This window comes from Pogoniulus pusillus, chromosome 15 (assembly GCF_015220805.1).
Source record: "Pogoniulus pusillus isolate bPogPus1 chromosome 15, bPogPus1.pri, whole genome shotgun sequence".
Classification (NCBI taxonomy): domain Eukaryota; kingdom Metazoa; phylum Chordata; class Aves; order Piciformes; family Lybiidae; genus Pogoniulus; species Pogoniulus pusillus.
Genome location: NC_087278.1, coordinates 744,831 through 766,847, shown reverse-complemented (window position 1 = coordinate 766,847; position 22,017 = coordinate 744,831). Strand labels below are relative to the sequence as shown.

General features: G+C 57.7%; 1 protein-coding gene and 1 long non-coding RNA gene across 5 annotated transcripts in view; one reads left to right on the top strand and one right to left on the bottom strand.

Annotated features, from left to right (window-relative positions):
- The window catches only part of TMCC3 (transmembrane and coiled-coil domain family 3), a 74,875-nt gene that overhangs the window by 28,728 nt on the left and 24,130 nt on the right, over positions 1-22,017 (bottom strand). The window contains exon 1 of one of the 4 annotated variants that reach the window (XM_064154893.1): positions 2,838-2,993. The exons of the other annotated variants lie outside the window; for them this stretch is intronic. Within the exon in view, the coding sequence (XP_064010963.1) occupies positions 2,838-2,915 (78 nt within the window). The 5' untranslated portion in view covers positions 2,916-2,993. Of the gene's footprint in view, positions 1-2,837; positions 2,994-22,017 lie in introns of those variants that run through there. 4 annotated transcript variants of the gene reach the window in all.
- LOC135181647 (uncharacterized) lies at positions 2,246-3,585 on the top strand. Its single transcript, XR_010304954.1, has 2 exons — positions 2,246-2,569; positions 3,357-3,585. It is a non-coding gene; the product is annotated as an uncharacterized LOC135181647 (long non-coding RNA).

Genomic DNA, 22,017 nt, shown 5'->3' with positions numbered 1-22,017 from the left:
AAGGGCCCCAGCCAGGCTTGGCTGCAACACCTCCAGGGATGCCAACTCCACCACCTCCCTGGGCAGCCCTTTCCAATGCCAATCACTCTCTCTGACAACTTCCTCCTCACAGCCAGCCTGAACCTGCCCTGGCACAGCTTGAGGCTGTGTCCCCTTCTTCTGTCCCTGGCTGCCTGGCAGCAGAGCCCAACCCCATCTGGCTACAGCCTCCCTGCAGGCAGCTGTAGACAGCAATGAGCTCTGCCCTGAGCCTCCTCTTCTCCAGGCTAAAGCAGGCATGCCACAAAGTTGTCTTAAGTATGAGGGATTTTATTCTTCAGTACATAGCATCTCAGGTTAGCTTTGGGACTTTGTGCTTTTAAGCATCCAGCTGGACAACAGCGCAGAGAGCTCAGGGTTAACTCTTAACCATGCCCATAAAATAGAATCACAGAATATTCTATGTTGGAAGGGACCTCAAAGCTCATCCAGTTCCAACCCCCCCTGCCATGTCCAGGGACACCTCACACTAGAGCAGGCTGCCCACAGCCTCATCCAGCCTGGCCTCAAACACCTCCAGGGATCAGGCTTCTACCACCTCCCTGGGCAACCTATTCCAGCCTCTCACCACTCTCATACTCAACAACTTCCTTCTCACCTCCAGACTGACTCTCACCACCTCCAGCTTTGCTCCATTCCCCCCAGTCCTGGCACTCCCTGACAGCCTCAAAAGTCTCTCCCCAGATATTTTGTAGCCCCCTTCAGATCCTGGAAGGCCACAAGAAGGTCACCTGGGAGCCTCCTCTTCTCCAGCCTGCACAGCCCCAACTCTTTCAGGCTGTGCTCACAGCAGAGCTGCTGCAGCCCTGTGGGCATCCTCCTGGCCCTGCTCTGGACACTCTCCAGCATCTCCACAGCCCTCTTGTCCCAGAGGCTTCAGAGCTGGATGCAGGACTCCAGGTGGGGTCACAGCAGAGGGAACAGTTTCAAAACACTTCATTCTGCAGCAACAATCTGAAGCACCACAGCTCCTTTCCAGCACTCTTGGAATGGAGTGGAGGCGTGGGCAGTGCTGCTGATGTGCAGTGTAAGGAGGGAGAAGACCAACAAACAACATAACCCAACCCAAAATCTCCCCCTCCAAAAAAAAACCCCAAGCACACTTACCCCTCAAAACCCCCAAACCCAATCCTCCTGCACAAACAACTCAGCTGTGTTCTTCAAACTCAAAGCTTATTGGAGAGAAAAGTTAAACAGCTCCTGCTGATGTCCCAGCTTGGCTGCAACAATCTTTGGTTCTTTTTCTTCCTCCCTCCCTCCCTCCTTCCTCCTTTCTTTTTCCCCCCTTTTTTCCCATATCATTTTGCAGTGCCTGGGAAGGCCAAGCCAGTTTTATACCTGTTCCAGCTGTGCATTCAAGTAAGAACTTGAATGAACTGTGCATTAACTTAGAAAACAAACTGCCTCAGGAGGCCACTCAACAGAGGGAGGATCAGGAGCACTGCTGCTGTGCTGCTTAGCAGGCATTACGTGAACTGAGCAGCAAAATAGGGAGGAAGGTGGAGGAGGCTTCATCCCTGGAAGTTTTTAAGGGCAGGCTGGAGGGGGCTCTGAGCAGCCTGATGCAGTGTGAGGTGTCCCTGCCTGTGGCAGGGGGGGTTGGAACTGCATCAGCCTTGAGGTCCCCTCCAGCTCTGATAATATTCTATGAGAAAGTTCACAGCTGTTAGGGGTCGGAAGGGACCTCTGGAGATCACTGAGTTTACCCCACCCCAGCCAGAGCAGCACCATAATCTAGTGTGGGTCACACAGGGATGCATTCAGATGGGGCTTGAAAGTCATAGAACCAAGCAGGCTGGCAGAGAGCTCCAAGCTCAGCCAGCCCAACCTAGCACCCAGCCCTGCCCAACCAACCACACCATGGCACTAAGTGCCCCAGCCAGGCTTGGCTTCAACACCTCCAGCCATGGGCACTCCACCACCTCCCTGGGCAGCCCATTCCAATGCCAATCACTCTCTCTGACAACAACTTCCTCATCACATCCAGCCTAGACCTGCCCTGGCACAGCTTCAGGCTCTGTCCTCTTCTTCTGTCCCTGGCTGCCTGGCAGCAGAGCCCAACCCCACCTGGCTACAGCCTCCCTGCAGGCAGCAATGAGCTCTGCCCTGAGCCTCCTCTGCTGCAGGCTGCACCCCCCCAGCTCCCTCAGCCTCTCCTCACAGGGCTGTGCTCCAGGCCCCTCCCCAGCCTTGCTGCTCTGGAAGAGTCCCCAGAGAAGGAGACTCCACAGCCTCCCCGGGCAGCCTGCTGAAGTTGGCACCAATGAGCAAACTCCTCCACAAAGCCCTTCCCGTAGTGGTATATTCTAACTTTCCTCCCAGCCAGACACACCTTTTCCGTCCATCTCCAGCCCTGCCTCATCCCTCTGGTAAGGGACTCCAGAAAGGGAGCTGGCAGCAGCCTCTGACACCGGATCCCAACGCTCGATCCGCAGTCGGCTAAACAGGAGCCTGAGAACCGAGACCCACCCCGAGCGCTCGGCGGGGCGAGCGCAGCCTCGCTGCCTTAGCTCATCAGCTGTTGACTCCGGTGAGTAAGTTCCCTTCTTACTCCCCCTCACACTAGTTTCTGTTGCGGGCATTGCCTTCCACGCCGGTTTCTATTGCGGGCATTGCCTTCCACGCCGGTTTCTGTTATGCCAGCAGCCAGTTTCGCTCTGCTTTCCCACACCAAAGGGCACCGGGGGCAGGCGCACGAAAAAGAAGCGCAGGCAAAACAAACTCCCTCACAAAACACAGAAGGGGACCACGCCGCAGGTTGGCAGCCCCCAGGACCTCCCCCCAGTGCCTCTCCTTACCCTCGCCTTGCGGCGCCGGTGCCGCTCCGGGTCCGAGTAGGTGCGGTCCACGGCCAGCGCCGTGTCGCTGCCTGGCATCGCTGCCCCACGGCCGCTGCCTGCTCCTCCGGAGAAGCCTGGGCGCAACTGAGAGCCCCACCGACGGTCACGCCGCAGCTACTGAGGGGGGCTTAGTGCTGCCGCCGAGCTGCCGGAGGGATGGGAACGCCCCTGCGGGCGTTCCCGTCCCTGCCGGCAGCTCGGCGGCAGTCGCTCGGTTGAACCGCGCCCGGTTTAACCCCTCAGCACTCTGCCTTAACGGGGGAAGCACGGAATTGTCTGGCTTGGATCATCCAGTCCAGTCACTGCAACCGTGCCCCAAAGTGCCGCGGCCGAGCGTGGCTTGAACACCTCCAGGCAAGGGGAACTCCTCCACCGCCTCCCTGGGCACTGCAAAGAAATTTCTCCTCCCCTCCCACCTGGACTTGCCCTCGGTGCAATTTCAGGCCCTTTACCTCTGCTCCTCTCCCCTGAAACCAGGGAGAAGAGACCAGCCCCGACCTCACTACAGCCTCCTCTCAGGGAGCTGCAGAGAGCAGGGAGGGTGCAGAGGAAGAGTGAAAGCAGAAGTACGAAGGAGTCGACTGCCATTCCGGGGCAGGCTCGACAGCTGTTTGCAGCGGCATAAAGCACCCTGGGCACGGCTGAGTGATGCTGCTGGAGTGCCCTCGGCAGTCAAAGCATGTCCCAAATAAACATGTTAGCCAAATTCTGTCGAGCCAAGTACATAATCAGAGCCTGCAACTTCCCAGTGGGGTCAGTGGAGCACAGCAAACAACTCAGCCTCTACTTCCGCACGCGAGGGACATCCTTAAGGCTCTGGAGCAGAGGGAACCTCGGAAACGTCCCCGTGAGCAGCCGAGGAAAACACATTTCCCGGTGCACTGCTGCTCCTCCGAGCTCCTGGCTGCTCTGCGCGCTGCCTTCAGAACACCTGTGCTGAGGAATGCAGCCAAAGCAGAGCACTTAGCACCGTCTGGGCTGCTGAAGTGCCGGAGCAGGCTGCCGGCTTCGTAATCACTCCTCAACTTGTACAGGAAAACACAGGGTGGTAGGGCTGGGAAAGGGCCTCTGGAGATCATCCAGTCCCGAGCAGGATCACCACAGCAGGTCACACAGGGATGCATCCAGAGGGGCCTTGAAAGTCTCCAGAGATGGAGACTCCAGCACATAGAATCACAGAACCAGTCAGGGCTGGAAGGCACCACAAGGATCAGCCAGTGCCAACCCCCCCTGCCATGCCCAGGGACACCTCACAGTAGGTCAGGCTGGCCACAGCCTCATCCAGCCTGGCCTTAAACACCTCCAGGGATCAGGCTTCCACCACCTCTCTGGGCAACCCCTGCCAGGCTCTCACCATCCTCATGCTGAACAACTTCTTCCTCACATCCAGCCTGACTCTCTCCATTTCCAGCTTTGCTCCATTCCCCCCAATCCTATCACTCCTTGACAGCCTCAAAAGTCCCTCCCCAGCTTTCTTGCAGCCCCTTTCAGATCCTGGAAGGCCACAAGAAGGTCACCTGGGAGCCTTCTCCTCTGCAGACCAAACAGCCCCAACTGCCTCTCTGGGCAGCCTCTTGCAGGGCTCTGCCACCCTTCACCCAAGAAGCTCCTCCTCACGTTTAGATGGAACTTGTCACGTTCAAGTTTATGCCATAACCTCTTGTCCTGCTCCTGGGCACCGCTGAGAAGAGTCTGGCCCCCACCCTTAGATACTCATAAGCACTGCTCAGACCCTCCCCAGCCTCCCCTGCTGCAGGCTGACCAGCCCCAGCTCTCTCACGACTTCTATTCCCCCTTTTTTCTGGAGTGAACGGAGCAGTTGGGTTCCCTCTCCTACCCTGGCAGCCACAGCAGACCTGCAGCTCCTGCAGACCGACTGCCTTGCAGCACACTTCACCTTTTAAGTCCAGCTGTTAGCTGCTCCTGCAGGAGTCACTCTGCTTTGCCTCTCTGGCTGGGAAGAGCCTCGGTGCCAGGGGCACGTACAGACGTCAGCAGGCACGAAGCAGCGCAGCTAACTGTGCTGGCAGGGGGGGCTGCAGCTTCACAAAGCAACCTCCCTCCACTCCTCTGCGCTTTCTGTTGCAATCTAACTCCAGCGCCAGCAGCACGGCCAGAGGCCCTTGCCTGACCCCAGGGCCTTCTCCTTTTTACATCATGAGGGCTTTAAAAACCGGGAGACCTGGAACTGCAAAGTGAAAATGCCCTCAGCACCTTGGCAGGGGTTGCTGCTACAGCTCTGGCAGCAGGTTTAACCAAGTTAGCCCAGGTTAAGCAGTGAGGGGCTTATACCGAGGGAAGCATAACCTCACCGAGCTCCTCAGGGCCAAGGGCAGAGGCACAGAATGAACCAGGCTGGAAAAGACCTCCAGGATCATGGAGTCCAACCTAGCACCTAACACCTTCTGACTCACTAGCCCCTGGCACTGAGTGCCTCCTGCAGCCTCCTCTTCAACACCTCCAGGGACAGGCACTCCGCCACCTCCCTGGGCAGCCCATCCCAGTGCCAATCACTCTTGCTGCGAAGAACTTCCTCCTAACATCCAGCCTGAACCTGCCCTGGTGCAGTTTCCTGGGGAGGAACAACAGCAGGCACCAGGGCAGACCAGGGCTGATCCTGCTGGAAAGCAGCTCCATGGAGACAGACCTTGGAGTCCTGGTGGGCAGCAAGTTCTGCATGGGGCAGCAAAGTGCCCTTGTGGCCAGGGGGCCAAGGGCATCCTGGGGTGCAGCCAGAGGAGTGTGGCCAGCAGGGCCAGGGAGGCTCTCCTGCCCTCTGCTCTGCCCTGCTGAGCCCACACCTGCAGCACTGTGCCCAGCTCTGAGCTGCCCAGGTGCAGAGGGACACAGACCTGCTGGGGAGAGGCCAGTGGAGGCTGTGAGGATGCTGAAGGGACTGGAACAGCTCTGCTGGGAAGAAAGGCTGAGAGCCCTGGGGCTGCTGAGCCTGCAGAGGAGAAGGCTGAGAGGGGACCTGAGCAGTGGCCAGGAATACCTGAGGGGTGGGTGCCAGGGTGAAGGTGCCAGGCTCTGTGTGGTGGTGCCCAGGGACAGGACAAGGCACAACAGGTACAGGCTGGAACCCAGGAGGCTGCACCTCAGCCTGAGGAGAAAGTTGTTTGGTGTGAGGGTGCTGGAGCCTGGAGCAGGCTGCCCAGAGAGGCTGTGGAATCTCCTTCTCTGCAGACCTTCAAGACCTCTCTGGATGCATTCCTGTGTGCCCTGCCCTGGGTGCTGCTGCTCTGGCAGGGGGCTTGGACTGGCTGCTCTGCAGAGGTCCCTTCCAATCCCTACCATGCTGTGATTACTTGCCCAGAGCAGTGGTTAAAGTGAGCAAGCAGAGGACACTTGCCCACAGGCAGTGACTTTTGTTACCCTTCCTGTGCCTCTTCTGCAGCAGGAGGAGACAGCTGAGGGTGAAAGGCTCCCAGGAATGGGACCTGGATTTCTTCAGTCCTTCAGCTCAGACATGAAAGTTAATTCATGACTGAAAATGTGCCAGAGGGTGGAGGAACTCTGGAAGGAAAGGTCAGTAGGAGATTAAGCAGGCAAATATTGTGGGCTTGGAGTTCTTACTGAAGTCATAACTGCAGATTTCCAAGGGGATCCTGCACCTTCCAGCACCTGGGATGAAACCTCCTTATTCCCTCAGAAGCTTCTGAGGGCTTTTTAAAGCCTTGCCAGATGTAGCTGATCAAAGCCTGCAGAAGATAAGTAGCTGGGAAAGGAGCACATAAAAGACTTCCAGTGCTTGGCTCTTCAGTCATACAAAACCTACTACAAATAGGAACTGCTCAGAGCTTGAGAGTTTTACTTAACATCAGCTTCACTGATAAGCCTCAGCAGGCTGGCCACAGGGAGATGACACCTGAGGATGGAGGGGCAGGGATGCTCAGTACAGTGGAGGTGCCTGACATGTGGCTGGGCCCATCAGTGCTGATACCCACCCTTAGAGCTGCACAGAGACAGCTCTCTGGCCTCAGAAGGGAGGATGAAGTGGCAGGTCTTGTCCTGCTCCAGCCACATCTCCCACACCCCCCTGTCAGACTCCACCTGCAGCACTGAGTCCACTTCTGGTGCCCCCAACACAAGAAGGACATGGAAATATCCAGCATCAGAGAGTCTGCAGATGACAGCAAGCCAGGAGCAGGAGTGGAGCTGCTGTAGGGTAGAAGAGCCCTAGAGAGGGGGGCAGAGGCCAATGGGATGATAGAATCATAGAATCAACCAGGCTGGAAGAGAGCTCCAAGCTCAGCCAGCCCAACCTAGCACCCAACCCTGCCCAACCAACCAGACCATGGCACTAAGTGCCTTATCCAGACTTTGCTTGAACACCTCCAGGGACAGTGACTCCACCACCTCCCTGGGCAGCCCATTCCAATGCCAATCACTCTCTCTGACAACAACTTCCTCATCACATCCAGCCTAGACCTGCCCTGGCACAGCTTGAGGCTGTGTCCCCTTCTTCTGCCCCTGGCTGCCTGGCAGCAGAGCCCAACCCCACCTGGCTACAGCCTCCCTGCAGGCAGCTGCAGGCAGCAATGAGCTCTGCCCTGAGCCTCCTCTGCTGCAGGCTGCACCCCCCCAGCTCCCTCAGCCTCTCCTCACAGGGCTGTGCTCCAGGCCCCTCCCCAGCCTTGCTGCCCTGCTCTGGGCACCTTCCAGCACCTCAGCATCTCTCTGCAATGGAGGAGCCCAGAACTGGACACAGCACTGCAGGGCTGGCCTGAGCAGTGCTGAGCACAGGGACAGAAGAACCTCCCTTGTCCTGCTGCCCACACTGCTCCTGAGCCAGCCCAGGATGCCATTGGCTCTGCTGCCCACCTGGGCACACTGCTCTGTTTGGGTGACAGGACTGGCAAGGTGACCATCAGCAGAAGAGCTGAAGTGTCTCCATGCTGCCTTGGCAGAAAGTGGCCAAGTGCCTGATTTTCACAACAACTGTTTTCAAGGCAACAAATGACAACCAACCCCCCCCTAGCATGGCAGGGCCACTGGCACTGTGCTTGGCAAAGCTGTGTGCAGCAGCACCCTCCTGGACTCAGCCTCACTGCAGTCAGCAGCAGCTGGCTCTGGGCTGCTGTCAGCTGTCAGTACCCAGCTCTGCAGGCAGCTGCCAGAGGATGAAGGGTTTGCTGCCCTGCTAGCAAGACCTCCTCACCTCCCTGGCATCACCTTTTTCATGGAAAAAATCCAGGCCCCCTGCTGAAGGTTTTGCCAAACTGCCTCAACGTGCAAGGCCTTCCCCACCCCTTCCTGCCTGTTCCACAGCAGATTCCCTCAGCACTCCTGTCCCAGAGATAAGGGCAGGGTTTCCTAACTTCCTGCACAGAGTTATTCATCCTTAACAGCATCCATGGGCTGAGGTCAGTGGGGTGAGGTTCAGCAAGGCCAAGTGCAGGCTGCTGCACATGAGTCACAGCAACCCCAGGCAATGCTGCAGGCTTGGGGCAGGAAGGTTGAAAGGTTGCCTGGCAGGAAAGGGCCTGGGGTGCTGGATGACAGCTGTTGAAGAGGAGCCAGCAATGTGCCCAGGTGGCCAAGAAGACCACCAGCATCCTGGCCTGGATCAGCAGTGGTGTGGCCAGCAGGAGCAGGGCAGCAATGGTGCCTCTGTGCTGGGCACTGCTGAGGCTGCACCTCGAGTCCTGGGCACAGTTCTGGGCCCTTCATTGCAAGAAGGACACTGAGAGGCTGGAGCAGGACTGGAGAAGGGCAATGCAGCTGGGGAAGGGTCTGGAGAACAGGGCTGGGAAGGAGCAGCTGAGGGAGCTGGGGGTGTGCAGCGTGGAGAAGAGGAGGCTGAGGGAGACCTCATTGCTCTCTGCAGCTCCCTGAGAGGAGGCTGGGGGTTGGGCTCTGCTGCCTAGGATCAGGTCACAGAAGGAGAGGAAATGTCCTGAAACTGTGCCAGGGGAGGGTTAGGTTGGAGAGGAGGAAAAATTTGTTTGCTGCAGGAGTGGTCAGGGACTGGCACAGGCTGCCCAGGGAGCTGGTGGAGTGCCCATGCCTGGGGATGTCCCAGAACAGTGTGGCCATGGCTCCTGGGGCCATGGTTTGGTGGTCACGGTGGGGGCTGGGCTGCTGGCTGGATTACCCAATCCTGGAGCAGTTCTATGGGCATCAAACCCAGCACCTGCCTGCTTACCCTCCTGCAGCAGCACCAAGTAACGGCAGCTACTGGCATGAGACTTGGACTGGGGTTCAGAGGCAGTGAGCTCAGGCAGCTGAGCGCGGAGGTGAGGTGCAGCTGATCCCCAGCACAGCTCTCCTGCCAGCCAGAGTCCCTACCCTGCTGTGCAGCAGTATCCTCCTCTGGAACAAAACCAGTCCCTTTCCTCCCCAGCAGCACTCAGCAGAGCTTCCCTTACCAACCTTTCCCCACCAAGGGGAGGGCTGCTTTTGATTGCCCTTCCTGAGCAGCACAGCTGTGCTGAGGAAGCATTCCCATGGAAGCAATCCTCAGGCAGCAGCAGTGTAGGGAAGCTTCGGTGTCCACAGCTGCCTGACAGCACTGCAGGAGACATTCTGCAGCAGCTCTAAAGCTGAGCCTGGAGAAACTGAAACCCTCTGCTGTGAGCACAGGCTGAGGGAGCTGGGGGGGGGCAGCCTGCAGAGGAGAAGGCTCCAGGGCACCTCAGAGCTGCTGCCAAGAGCTGAAGGCATCCTGCAGGAAGGCTGCAGAGGGAGCTGTGCTGAGGGGGTGTGAGGCAGGCCAAGGGGCAATGGTTTGGAGCTGAGGCAGAAGCTGTTGAGTGTGAGGGAGGTGAGAGCCTGGCCCAGGCTGCCCAGGGAGGCTGTGGCTGCCTCCTTGCTGGGGGTGTTGCAGGCCAGGCTGGGTGAGGCCTTGAGCAGCTGAGTGTAGCTGAGAGGTGTCCCTGGGCACGGCTGGAGGTTGGAGCAGCTGAGCTCCGAGGACCTTTCCAGCCTGAGCCACTCTGGGATTCTGTGACTCTAGCTGGGAAAGACCTCTAGAGCTAAGAAGAGACCTCTCAGCTCTAGGTCCAAGCACCAAACGACGACAGTGAGGTGAAGCTTTCCCTCCTGCACTTCTGGCAGCCTGGTATGAAACTGCCTCTGCTGGAGGTGCAAGCAGCTCCCCACTTGTGCTTGTAACCCCCTCAGGCCAACCATTTCAGAGAGCCTTCTCCAGCCCAGTTTAAGGGTGGGACATGATCAACCAGAATGCCACAGATCAAAACAGAGGGAAAACCTGACAGCAACTCCAGGCCTGCAGGAAAACAAAAGCTGCTCCTTGACAAGGCTCCCCTGAAGCTGTTTGCCTGTGCCTCTCCCACAGACACACAGCCCCAGAAACACTTCTAGCTCAAGCGTGGTAAGGGGAGAGGTGGAATGTTCCAGCTCTCCTCATCTGCTAATGAAGAGTTATTGTTAGATGTGGGGTCTGAGGCGTTTGTAATTAGGAGCCTCAGCAGACCTCACTGGAGCAATACAGAGACTCCAGCAGCAACAGAAGTCATTATTGAGGGTAATGAATACAGAAGCTACAGCAAAGTGAACAGAGCTGAGGCACCAGGCAAGAGGAAGCCTTCAGAAGCAAGTGGGACCCAGCCAGAAGGGCAGTGCCAGCCCAGCAGCTGCCTCTGGTGCTCACCAACGTCCAGCAGCCCGAGCACACAGCCCGGGCACCACCAAGAAGCAGCAAAGCAGATGCCTGGCTGGCACTCACCAGAAGCTTGCCTTTCCTTCAGCCAAAGCTCCTCCAGGCTCCATGTCCTCCCAGGGTCTGCCTTGCAAACCAACAGAGCACCAAACTTCTGCTCTCTGAGAGCTTCACAGGGACAAAGCCTCCAAGGAGCCTTTGCTGTTTCGTTTCCATTTCGCACCTCCTGCAGCCCTGCCAGTCACCTGGCACTGCCCAGCAGCCCTCTCCTCCGAAGCACAGGCTCAGAAGGGACCCTCCAAGGGTCCCTTGCAAACCCCAGGTCCTGCACTGCTGCTCTAGGCACGGTCCAAGGCCCCGCAGAAGCTGAAAGGCACAGCCCAGCCCTGGCTGGTGAGCAAAGCCACCCTGGTCACCTACCTGTGCCCTGCTGCAGCTGCACGGAGAGAACACCCAGCAGCTGCTCCCTGTGCCCTGCCGCGGGGATAAAGAGCGATGCCAGCCGCGGGTGGGGCCTCCTGAAAGCACAGCCACTGGCTGGCATGGGCTGCCTTGAGAGCACGGCCGTGGGGAGGTCTGAGTGCCCATAAAAGCCAGAGGGAGTTGGCGGCTGCAGGCTGCAGGCAGCGAGCGCAGGCTGCCCACGGGCGGCAGTGGAGCCAGGGCAGGGCTTGCCCTTTGGACTCCAGCTGCAAGGAGTGTCTGGATGCTGCTGTGGAGACTCGGTGGCTGGGGGCTCCCAAGGCTGCATCCCACAGAATCGTTCAGTGGTAGGGGTTGGAAAGGACACCTCCAGATCATCCAGTCCAACCCCACGGCTAGCACAGGACCCCCCAGGGCAGGTGACTCACGAACACATCCAGGCAGCTTTTGAAAGCCTCCAGAGAAGGAGGACTCCACAACCCCTCTGGGCAGCCTGCTCCAGGCACCAGCACAGCAAGGAAGTTTTCCTCTTAAGATGAAGTGACAGCTCCTGTGCTGTACCCACGGCTCCAGATCCCATCGCTGGGCACCACTGCAAAGTGCCCAGCACCACCCTCCTGACCCCCACCTGATGGCTGTTTATGTGCACTTAGAGGATCCCCTCTCAGTCTTCTCTCCAGGCTAAAAAGCCCCAGGTCCCTCAGCCTCTCCTCAGAACAGTCCCCTCATCATCCTCACGGTGCTCTGTTGGACTCCCCTCCTGTAGCTTGGTACCTACGATGAGGGCAGAGAGCTGCATCTTTAACCACTGAGTGGGCTGGGTTGGAAGGGACCTCAAAGCTCAGCCAGTTCCAGCCCCCTGGCATGGGCAGAGACACCTCTCACCAGAAAAACCTCTCACAGGTTGCTCAGGGCCTCATCCAGCCTAGCCTTGAACACCTCCAGGGAGGTTGTGGAGCACAGAAGCACCCAATGTGATCTTCGATCTTCGATCACATTGGGTGCTTCTGTGCTCCACAACCTCCCTGGGAAGCCTGTGCCAGTGTCTCACCACCCTCCCTGCCAAGAATTTCTTCCCCATCTCCAGTCCAAATGTCCTGCCTGTGTTCAGTTTAATATCATAGAACCACAGAGTGTCAGGGGCTGGAAGGGAGCTCCAAAGCCCATCCAGTCCAAGCCCCCTGCCAGAGCAGGAGCACCCAGAGCAGCTCACACAGGAACACAGCCAGGTAGGGTTGGAGTATCTGCAGAGAAGGAGACTCCACAGCCCCCCTGGGCAGCCTGTGCCAGGGTTTCGTCATCTTCACAGGGAAAAAAAATCCTCCTCATGTTTAAATGAAACCTCCTCTGCCTCAGCTCCCAGCCATTGCCCCTTGCCCTGGCATGGGCATCACCCAGCAGAGCCTGGCTCCAGCTCCTGGCACTCACCTGCACATATTGATAACCATGGATGAGGTCACCTCAGTATCCTTGAGGCTGGGTTGTGCTTTGGATGCAGCCCCAGTGAGCTGCTCAGAGAGGTGACCTGGGTGGAAACCTCCTCTGCCAAAACACAGCCAGCTCTGGGACTGTGAACACAGACAGGGATGAGCTCTCTTGCCTCCCTCACCTGCCTGGCTCCTCAGGGAGCTGGGACTGCCTCAGGGCAGCAGGCAGGGAATTGCATTTGAAGCCAGCAGAAGTCAGGACTCAAGTTGATCAAGCAGTCACAGTGCTAGTGGCCAGGAGCTGAACTGTGTCACAGCACGTTGGGAACATCCCAACCCGTGGACTCCCCACACCAGCACACTGCAGAGCTTCAGAAAGCTTCACTCTGCTGACCCAAGCCTTGGAGTGCAGGCAGACCAATGTTCAGCCACCAAACCTGTGTGCAGATCTGTAAAGGCACAGGCAGCCCAGTGTGAGCTCTCAGAGCCTGGAAATGAACTCCCCTCTCACTGCCTAACAGAACTTCAGCAACAGCCTGAGTCAGCCAGGCCTTGGAAAAGTAATAACCAGCCTCAACCAAGCAAAAACCATCTGGAAGCTTCAGAGGGAATCTTTGGGTGAAGCTGAGGTTGGCAATTCTATCTGAGAGCCATCATCCCAGCTGCTGAAGTGATGATGAGAGAAGATGGAAACTAGGAGGCCTGCCTGAAGCACCAAGAATAGTGCAAGCCTGGCATTAGAACAGCTGTGGAGATAAAGCATCTCAGACAAGCAAACAGTGATCTGGTTTGCTGCTAAAGGGACAAAAGGACCTGGGTAAAAGCAGTGGCCCTGCAGAAGGATGCTCCTCTCTCCTCTGGCTGCTCCAGGGCAGCCACAGCTTCCCTGGACAGCACAACAGATTGCATCAGGCTGGAAGGGACCCTCCAAGGGCATCTTACTCAACACCCAGCAGGCAGCAGGGGCACCTCCAGCTAGAGCAGGCTGCACAGGGACACAGCAAGGATGCTCTTGAATGTCTCCAGGGTTTTGGCCTCAAACACAGCCCTGGGCAACCTGTTCCAGTGCCTCACCACCCTCATTGTGAAGAGGGAGATCTTGGATCAGCCTTCCAGTACCTGAAGGGGCTACAGGAGGGCTGGGGAGGGACTTCTGCCAAGGGCTGGGAGTGAGAGGATGAGGGAAATGGCTTTGAGCTGGGAGAAGGGAGAGTGAGAGTGGAGATAGGAAGGCAAGTCCTGACAGCGAGGGTGGGCAGACACTGGCACAGGCTGCCCAGGGAAGCTGTGGCTGCCCCCTGCAGGGAGGTGTTCAAGGCCAGCTGGATGAGCTTCAAACCCATGCTTCTTTGCAGTTACAGGTCTGATCCTTCCTGCAGCAGGAGCAGATGAGCAGGGAGCTGGGTCACAGGTACCACTGAATCACAGAACTGCTGAGGTGGAAGAGACCTTTGAGATCACCAAGTCCAACCACTCCCCTAGAGCTCAGAGTGCCACTGACCCACAGCCACAAGTCTTTTAGCCACCCCCGGGGGTGGTGACTGCACCACCTCCCTGTGCCAGGGCTTGAGAAGCCCTGCGGGGAAGAAACTGCTCCTAACATCCCACCTGGAGCTGCTGTGCCCTAGGGAACTGCTGTGCCCTAGGGAGCTGCTGTGCCCTAGGGAGCTGCTGTGCCCTAGGGAGCTGCTGTGCCCTCAGGGAGCTGCTGTGCCCTCAGGGAGCTGCTGTGCCCTCAGGGAGCTGCTGTGCCCTAGGGAGCTGCTGTGCCCTAGGGAGCTGCTGTGCCCTCAGGGAGCTGCTGTGCCCTCAGGGAGCTGCTGTGCCCTCAGGGAGCTGCTGCGCAGGCAATGCCTCCTACTCTGTGCTGCCAGGGGAGGGCTGCAGGCTCTGCAGCTCCCCACTGAGCCCAAGCTTCAACCCAGCACCACTATGGCCACCAAGCCATGGCATGGGGGCTCCACCACCTCCCTGGGCAGCCTGTGCCAGTCCCTGGCCACTCCTGCAGCAAAGACATTCTTCCTGCCTCCAACCTAACCCTCCCCTGGCACAGCTCCAGGCCAGCTCCTCTCCACCAGCTGAACCTAGGGAGCAGAGCCCAACCCCAGCTGATGGCAGCCTCCTCTCGGGGAGCGGTAGAGAGCAATGAGGTCTCCCTCAGCCTCCTCCAAACTAAACCCCTCCAGCTCCCTCAGCTGCTCACCAGCCCTGTTCTCTAGACTCCCTCACCAGTTTGGGTACTCTTCTCTGGGCCTGCTCCAGCCCTTCAATGTCCTTCTTGGAATGAAGGGCCTGAAACTGAGCCCAGAACTGAAGGTGCAGCCTCAGCAGTGCCCAGTACAAGGGCACCATCACTGCCCTGCTCCTGCTGGCTACACCAGTGCTGATCCAGGCCAGGATACTGGTGCCCTTCTTGGCTACCTGGGCACACTGCTGGCTCATGTTCAGCTGCTGCCAACCAACACCCCGGGTCCTTTTCAGAGGGGCAGTGACAGGAGATCTTTCTGAAGTGCCAGGAGGGCACCGAGCAAGAAGGGCTCTGTGTTGGAGATGCACACCATGCCCCGGGGCTGAGGAGAGCAGGGCTGGGAGCTGACAGCCACGCTCAGAGTGCCAGAGGCTTGGTGTCTGTGAGGAGAGCCAGGACAGGCCCCGTGTTTCACAGACAAACGAGAAAGGGCTTTTGATCTGCCCTGCTGGAGGGCAGGCAGAGCAGGGACTCCTACCAAGAGCCTGGGAGCACTGCAGCTCTCCCACACTGGGCTGCGACAAAGACAACTTCTGCCTTTGATAGGAACACACAGGAGAGACAGGGGAGACAGCTTCACATGCTGGGAGAAAGCAGATCAGACCACACTGCTCAAGCACTGATGTCTCCAGGGGTGTTAGGAGGCTTCTGCCAGGGCAGTGACACCTTTTGTTCTCTCCCTTTGGAGATTCTGGTGTGTGACTGTAAGGTGAGCACAAGAGCTGGTACAGAGAGCTGATGTCTCCTGGAGAGGCTCAGGCTGGCAGGGAGCTCAGAGCTCAGCTGCTCCAACCTCCTGCCATGCCCAGGGACACCTCTCAGCTACACTCAGCTGCTCAAGGCCTCACCCAGCCTGGCCTGCAGCACCCCCAGCAAGGAGGCAGCCACAGCCTCCCTGGGCAGCCTGGGCCAGGCTCTCACCTCCCTCACACTCAACAGCTTCTGCCTCAGCTCCACTCTCAGCCTGCTCTGCCTCAGCTCCAAACCATTGCCCCTTGGGCTGCCTCACACCCCCTCAGCACAGGTCCCTCTGCAGCCTTCCTGCAGGCTGCCTTCAGCTCTTGGCAGCAGCTCTGAGGTGCCCTGGAGCCTTCTCTGCAGGCTGCACCCCCCCAGCTCCCTCAGCCTGTGCTCACAGCAGAGCTGCTCCAGCCCTGCCAGCATCTTTGTGGCCTTCTCTGGGCTCTCTCCACAGCTCTGTGTCCTCCTGCTGCTGGGGACAGCAGCCCTGAAGGCAGGATTGGAGGTGAGGACTGAGCAGAGCCAAGGGGCACAATGCCCTCTCCTGCCCTCTGCCCACACTGCTCTGGCTGCAGCCAGCACACAGCTGCCTGCTGGGCTGCAGGAGGGCACTGCTGGCTGCTGGGAGCTGCTCAGCACCCAGCACCCCCAAGGCTCTTTCTTCAGGGCTGCTCTCAACCCCCTCTGCACCCAGCCTGGGTTGGTGCCTGGGCTTGGCTCACCCCAGGTGCAGAACCCTGCTCTGTGACTCGTTGAACCTGATGCAGTTGGCACTGGCTCACTTCTCCAGCCTGTCAAGATCCTTCTGGATGTCATCACTGCCCTGCAGCGAGGGAAGTTTGAGCTCACCACCACGGGAGGAGATTCACTGAAGCAAGGGAGAGTTCTGCCTGTGACTGAAGCTAGGCTTTCACACACCCTCCCTGGTACTGGAACAGAACCACAGAAGTACACAACAGCTTCATTTGGAAGAGACCTCTGAGACCACTGAGCCCAATCCTCACCCTAAGAGGGATGTTCCTTATCTCCCCCGCAGATTAAATCTCAGCAAGGTGGTTTGTGTCAGCACCAAAGTGGAACTGCTCTTAACATGCACATGAAAGTACAAGCCAGTTTCACTTCCACCTTTGTCCCCAAGTTGCACCACCTTTAACTTGCACAATAATCCCCTTTTAATTATAGATGGGAAGCAGAGACAGTCACACCCCCCAGAGCTTACTGGGATGGACAACTCTTGCTTTTCTTGCAGATGGTGTCTGAGTTGTGCTCATTTTTAACTGGAATTAGTGGTTTCCTTTCAACACTGCAAGGTGGAACAGATTCAGGAGCTTCAGTCCTTCAGAGAGCACTGGCTTGGAAAGGGTCCTCAGAGCTCAGCCTGTCCAAGCGCCCTGCACCCAGCAGGGACACCTCCAGCTTCAGCAGGCTGCACAGGGACACATTAAACCTGGACGAGAACATCTCCAGGGATCGGGTCTCAGCCCCCTCCCTGGGCAGCCTGTGCCAGGCTCTGCCCACCCTCACTGTGCACAACTCCCTCCTGATGCCCAACCTAACTCTGCCTGCTCCAGTTCCAAACCACTGCCCCTGTCCTATCCCTTCTGAGTAGTCCTTCCCCAGCCTGCCTGCAGCTCCCCTGCAGGTACTGAAAACCAGCTCTAAGGTCCCCTTGGAGCCTTCTCTTCTCCAAGCTGAAGTTTCTTAAGAACTTAAGGTCTGGATTCTTAATCACACTTGAGTACAAAACCTCTCTCTGAGCTGATCTGTTCAATTCACTGAGAATTACAGCTCTAACTCATTAGGAGACACAGAGAAGCTTAGGAGGATTTTCTGTCCCAGCAATCTGCCCCTTTGAGATGTCTCCCTCCATGCTCAGAGAACCAGCTCAGCTGCTGCTGCAGTGCCTGCTGTGCCCCCCAGGCACACCGACACAGAGCACCACCAAACTTAGCCTTTCCCACTGCAGCCAGCTGCACCTCCAGCAGACCTCCAGCTGCTTCCTGAGCAATCCTAGCAGCAGGAAAGAACTCTCTGAGGAAGAGCAGAGGGAAAAGCTTGGGGGCAGAAAGGCTGCAGCAGCCTTAGCAAGAAGCTGTCCCCTCTTGTGAGCCAAAGCCTGAAAGTGCTGAAAGAGGACCCCGAATTCAGCTGCAAGCAGTCTCTGCCTAGCTCCGTATCCAACCTCTTCAGTGATGGTCTGGAGCAGGGGATTGAGTCCAGCATCAGTGAGTTTGCAGAGGACACCAAGCTGGCAGCAAGCATGGATCTGTTAAAGGGCAGAAGGTCTCTGCAGAGGGACCTGGACAGATAGGTGCAGTCCAGTGCCAGGTTCTGCACTTTGGCCACAACTGCCCCAAGCAGCACTACAGGCAGAGAGGGCCCTGAGAGTGCTGGCAGAGAGATGCTGCAGAGGAGGCAGCAGTGCCCAGGTGGGCAGCAGAGCCAATGGCATCCTGGGCTGGCTCAGGAGCAGTGTGGGCAGCAGGACAAGGGAGGTTCTTCTGCCCGTGTGCTCAGCACTGCTCAGGCCACCCCTGCAGTGCTGTGTCCAGTTCTGGGCTCCTCCATTGCAGAGAGATGTTGAGGTGCTGGAAGGTGTTTGGAGAAGGGCAGCAAGGCTGGGGAGGGGCCTGGAGCAGAGCCCTGTGAGGAGAGGCTGAGGGAGCTGGGGGGGTGCAGCCTGCAGCAGAGGAGGCTCAGGGCAGAGCTCATTGCTGCCTGCAGCTGCCTGCAGGGAGGCTGTAGCCAGGTGGGGTTGGGCTCTGCTGCCAGGCAGCCAGCAACAGAAGAAGGGGACACAGCCTCAAGCTGTGCCAGGGCAGGTCTAGGCTGGATGTGATGAGGAAGTTGTTGTCAGAGAGAGTGATTGGCATTGGAATGGGCTGCCCAGGGAGGTGGTGCAGTGCCCATGGCTGGAGGTGTTGCAGCCAAGGCTGGCTGGGGCACTTAGTGCCATGGTCTGAGTGGTTGGCTCCACTCTTAGCTAAGAGGTGACCGTTGCAGTGCTGGTGAGCAGTGCCTACAGGAGCTGTGTGCATGCTGAGCTGCTTTAGCTGCAGAGCAGTTGCCAGAGGGCTTGGGGCTCAGAGAAGAGTGGCTGGAGAGCTGCTGGCAGAGCAGGACCTGGCAGTGTTGGTTGGTGGCTTAGCAGCAGTGGTGGGACTGTGAGCTCTAGGCCAGTGCTTGCACTGGGTGATCTCAAAAGCCTCTTCCAAACCTCATCAGTGCTATGATTCTATGAAATCCATTCAACTCCCTGGCCCATGGGCAAGGCAAAGACTTGTGTTCCAAGCCACCAGAGAAGACTGACCACAGCCCCACTCAGCCTGGGACTGGACCATGACCTCCACCTAAAGCTAGCTCTGTGCAACCCAGCACTGCCTGACTGCCATCTGCACAAGGCTGCACCAGCTGCTCTGAGAGCAGCATTCTCTTACACTCCATGGCCTGCTGATTCACAGTCAGAGAAGGGAGCCAGACAAGAACCTGAGCAATGGCACATCTAAAAATGGGCACAGTTCAGAGCAGTGCAGCCAGAGCAGCCCAGCAGTGCTGCCAAAGTACCTGCCAAGCAAGCTCAGGGCTCAGCCACAGGCTGCACAGCACCAGACCTTCCTTCACAGGAGCAGGCAAGCTACAATACAGGCACCACTGCAACGCAAGCAAGCTGCAGGCTGCTAGTCCAAGGAGGCTTTTAGCAGGCAGAGGTGCTGGAAGCAGCAGCGGAGCTCCGGGATCGCTGGCAGGCTGCGGCGCCGCACGTTCCCCACGGAAACAGCCCTGTGTGACGCAAAACCATCCTCAGGGCTCTTGCCAGCTCCAGATGGTACTGTTCTCCCCAGGCCAGCCTGACACAGGCCTGATCTCGAGGCAGCCTGGCAGGCTGCTGCCCCTCAGATGTCTCCACATCTTGTCCTGTGACCAATTTACTGGCACAAGAGAAGAAGGAAAGCGAAACTCCAAGGCGCTGCTGGCAGAGGTGCTCCAACTGCAGCTGCACCCAGCTCCTGAAGGATCATCCAATCAGTCAGGGTTGGGAGGGACCACAAGGATCAGCCAGTTCCAACCCCCCTGCCATGCCCAGGGACACCTCACCCTAAAGCAGGCTGCCCAAAGCCTCATCCAGCCTGGCCTCAAACACCTCCAGGGATCAGGCTTCCACCACCTCCCTGGGCAACCCCTGCCAGGCTCTCACCACCCTCCTGCTTAACTACTTCCTCACATCCAGTCTCAATCTCCCCATTTCCAGCTTTGCTCCATCCTCCCCAGTCCTGGCACTCCCTGACAGCCTAAAAAGTCCCTCCCCAGCTTTCTTGTAGCCCCCTTCAGACACTGCAAGGCCACAAGAAGGTCCCCCGGGGAGCCTTCTCCTCTCCAGCCTGCACAGCTCCAACCGCCTCAGTCTCTCCTCACAGCAGAGCAGCTCCAGCCCTGCTCTGGCCACCTTCCAGCACCTCCACAGCCCTCTAGCCCCAGGGGCTCCAGCACTGGAGGCAGTAGTCCAGGTGGGGTCCCAGCAGCGCAGAGCAGAGGCTGATGCACTGTGCGAGTGCTCTTCTGAAGAAGGAGCAGTTCATGACTGACATGATTGGAATTAAGAGACATTAAGGGCAGCAAGCCTGAGTCCCAGCCAGCCTGATCTGCAAGACACCAGTCAGAGGAGCCCACAGGGCTCTGTAGCTTCCACAGGCTGAGTGTCTGAGGCCGAGAGGTGCTCATTCAGCAGCTTCCTTCAGTCCTCTCCTTGTCCTGCACTGATCTGCCTTCATTGTTTAGTTACTCCTCTACTGATTACTCACTGCAGCTGCAGTGAAGGCAGCCTCTGTCGTGGCTCACACCCAGTGCTGTGTGTGCACTCCACACCAGCAGACACAGCACTGACCTGGGCTCCTTCCCAGGGCACTGCCTGGCATTCTGGCCACAAACTACCACCAAACCCTAACACCTAGGGAGGGAAGCATCAGGGGCAACCCAAACATGCCAGTGGCACTTCCAGTTTGTTTCCCACTCAAATTTCCCACTTCAGAAATAGCTTTGCCCATGCTGTAGGCACCTTCTCTGCCCTGCTTTCTGCCAGCTTTCTCCATCCCATTTTAACTCCGCAGTGATACAAAGAGTTCAGTGGAACAGTTCCTCGCCAGGCAGGGGCCACTGTGCCACCTATTTCAAGTGCAAAGTGCACTCATATTGCAGAGCAACTCTGCCACTTAGATACTTGGAATCAGGGAATGCTTTGGGTTGGAAAAGCCCTCTGAGATCATCCACTCCAACCATCAGACCAACACCACCATGGCCACCAAACCCTGTTCCCAAGTGCCATGGCACATGGTTCTGGAACACCTCCAGCCATGGGCACTCCACCACCTCCCTGGGCAGCCTGTGCCAGTCCCAGACCACTCTTGCAATAAAGACATTTTTTGCTCATCTCCAACCTAACCCTCCCCTGGCACAATTCCAGGCCATTTCCTCTCTTCTCTTCAGGAAGTTTTAACTGCATTAAGTGTCTGCAAAGCAACCCCCAATGCTCATTGGCAAATCCTGAGGACTGCAGACTGGCACTGGCACGGAGAGCTTAAGCTGGTTGTGTTGATTGCATTTGAGTAATCAGCTTGCTCTGGACCCTGCAGAAGGGAACAAAGTGCTGCTGCCACTTAATATCAACCCTAGCAGAAGTGCAGGTTTGCAGCTGTGGCTGAGCAGCCAGCACTGAGCTGACCTTGTCTTGAGAGAACCACCAGAAGAGCTCAGGCTGCATAAAGGTTTTGACTTCTGTTTTATGGGTCTCAGGTTGGCCCAGAGCAAGAAGTGGAGATGAAGGCAGGCAGAGGGCCCTCATTTCAGTGTGCAACCAGCTCAAAGAAAGGAGGGGGGGAGCTGTGACCTTCGAGGTGCTCCCTCTGTCCCAGATGACTTTGATTGACACAGAAAGGACAAGGAGGCCCAGCAGTGGCTCAGTGACATTACAGCTCCTACTGAAAAGTGACAGGGAGACCAAAAGATGCAGCTAAAAGGAGAAGCAGAAGCAGCACACTTAGAGACCGCACAGGCAGGCAGCAGCGGGAGAGAGCTGCTGCTGAGTGAAGCATTGCCTGCATCTGACAGTCCTGCTGAGCCCAGGGGCACTCACGGGCAACTCTGGCACCAAACAGAGCTGGAAGGGAACATGAAGCATCTCTTTTGTCTTTGTGTTCGGTGATGTCAAGCCAGCACACCGGCATCAGAAGCAACAATGGTGTTGAAAGCAGCACGGGAGCCGCCGGGGGCCGGAGCTGCGCTGCTGCGCTCCGGCAGAAGCGTCTGAGGCAGCAGGGAGCCTGGGCACCGCCTGCCGCCCTGCAGCCAGCCCCGGCCTTGCAAGCACTGCTCCTTACCGGGGAGAGGACAAGGGGGGTGGAGGGAAGCTGGAGGAGGCTGACTGAGACTGGAGAGGAGGAAGAAATTCTCTCCAGTGAGGGTGGGGAGAGACTGGCACAGGCTGCCCGGGGAGGCTGTGGATGCCTCCTCCCTAGGGGTGCTCAAGGCCAGGTTGGATGAAGCCTTGGGCAACCTGGGCTAGTGGGAGATGTCCCTGCCCATGGCAGGGGGTTGGAACTGGATAATATTGAAGGTCCCTTACAACCCATTTGATGATTCTATGAAGAACGTCGGTTTGGGAATCTCAGCCTAAGGGGGTGC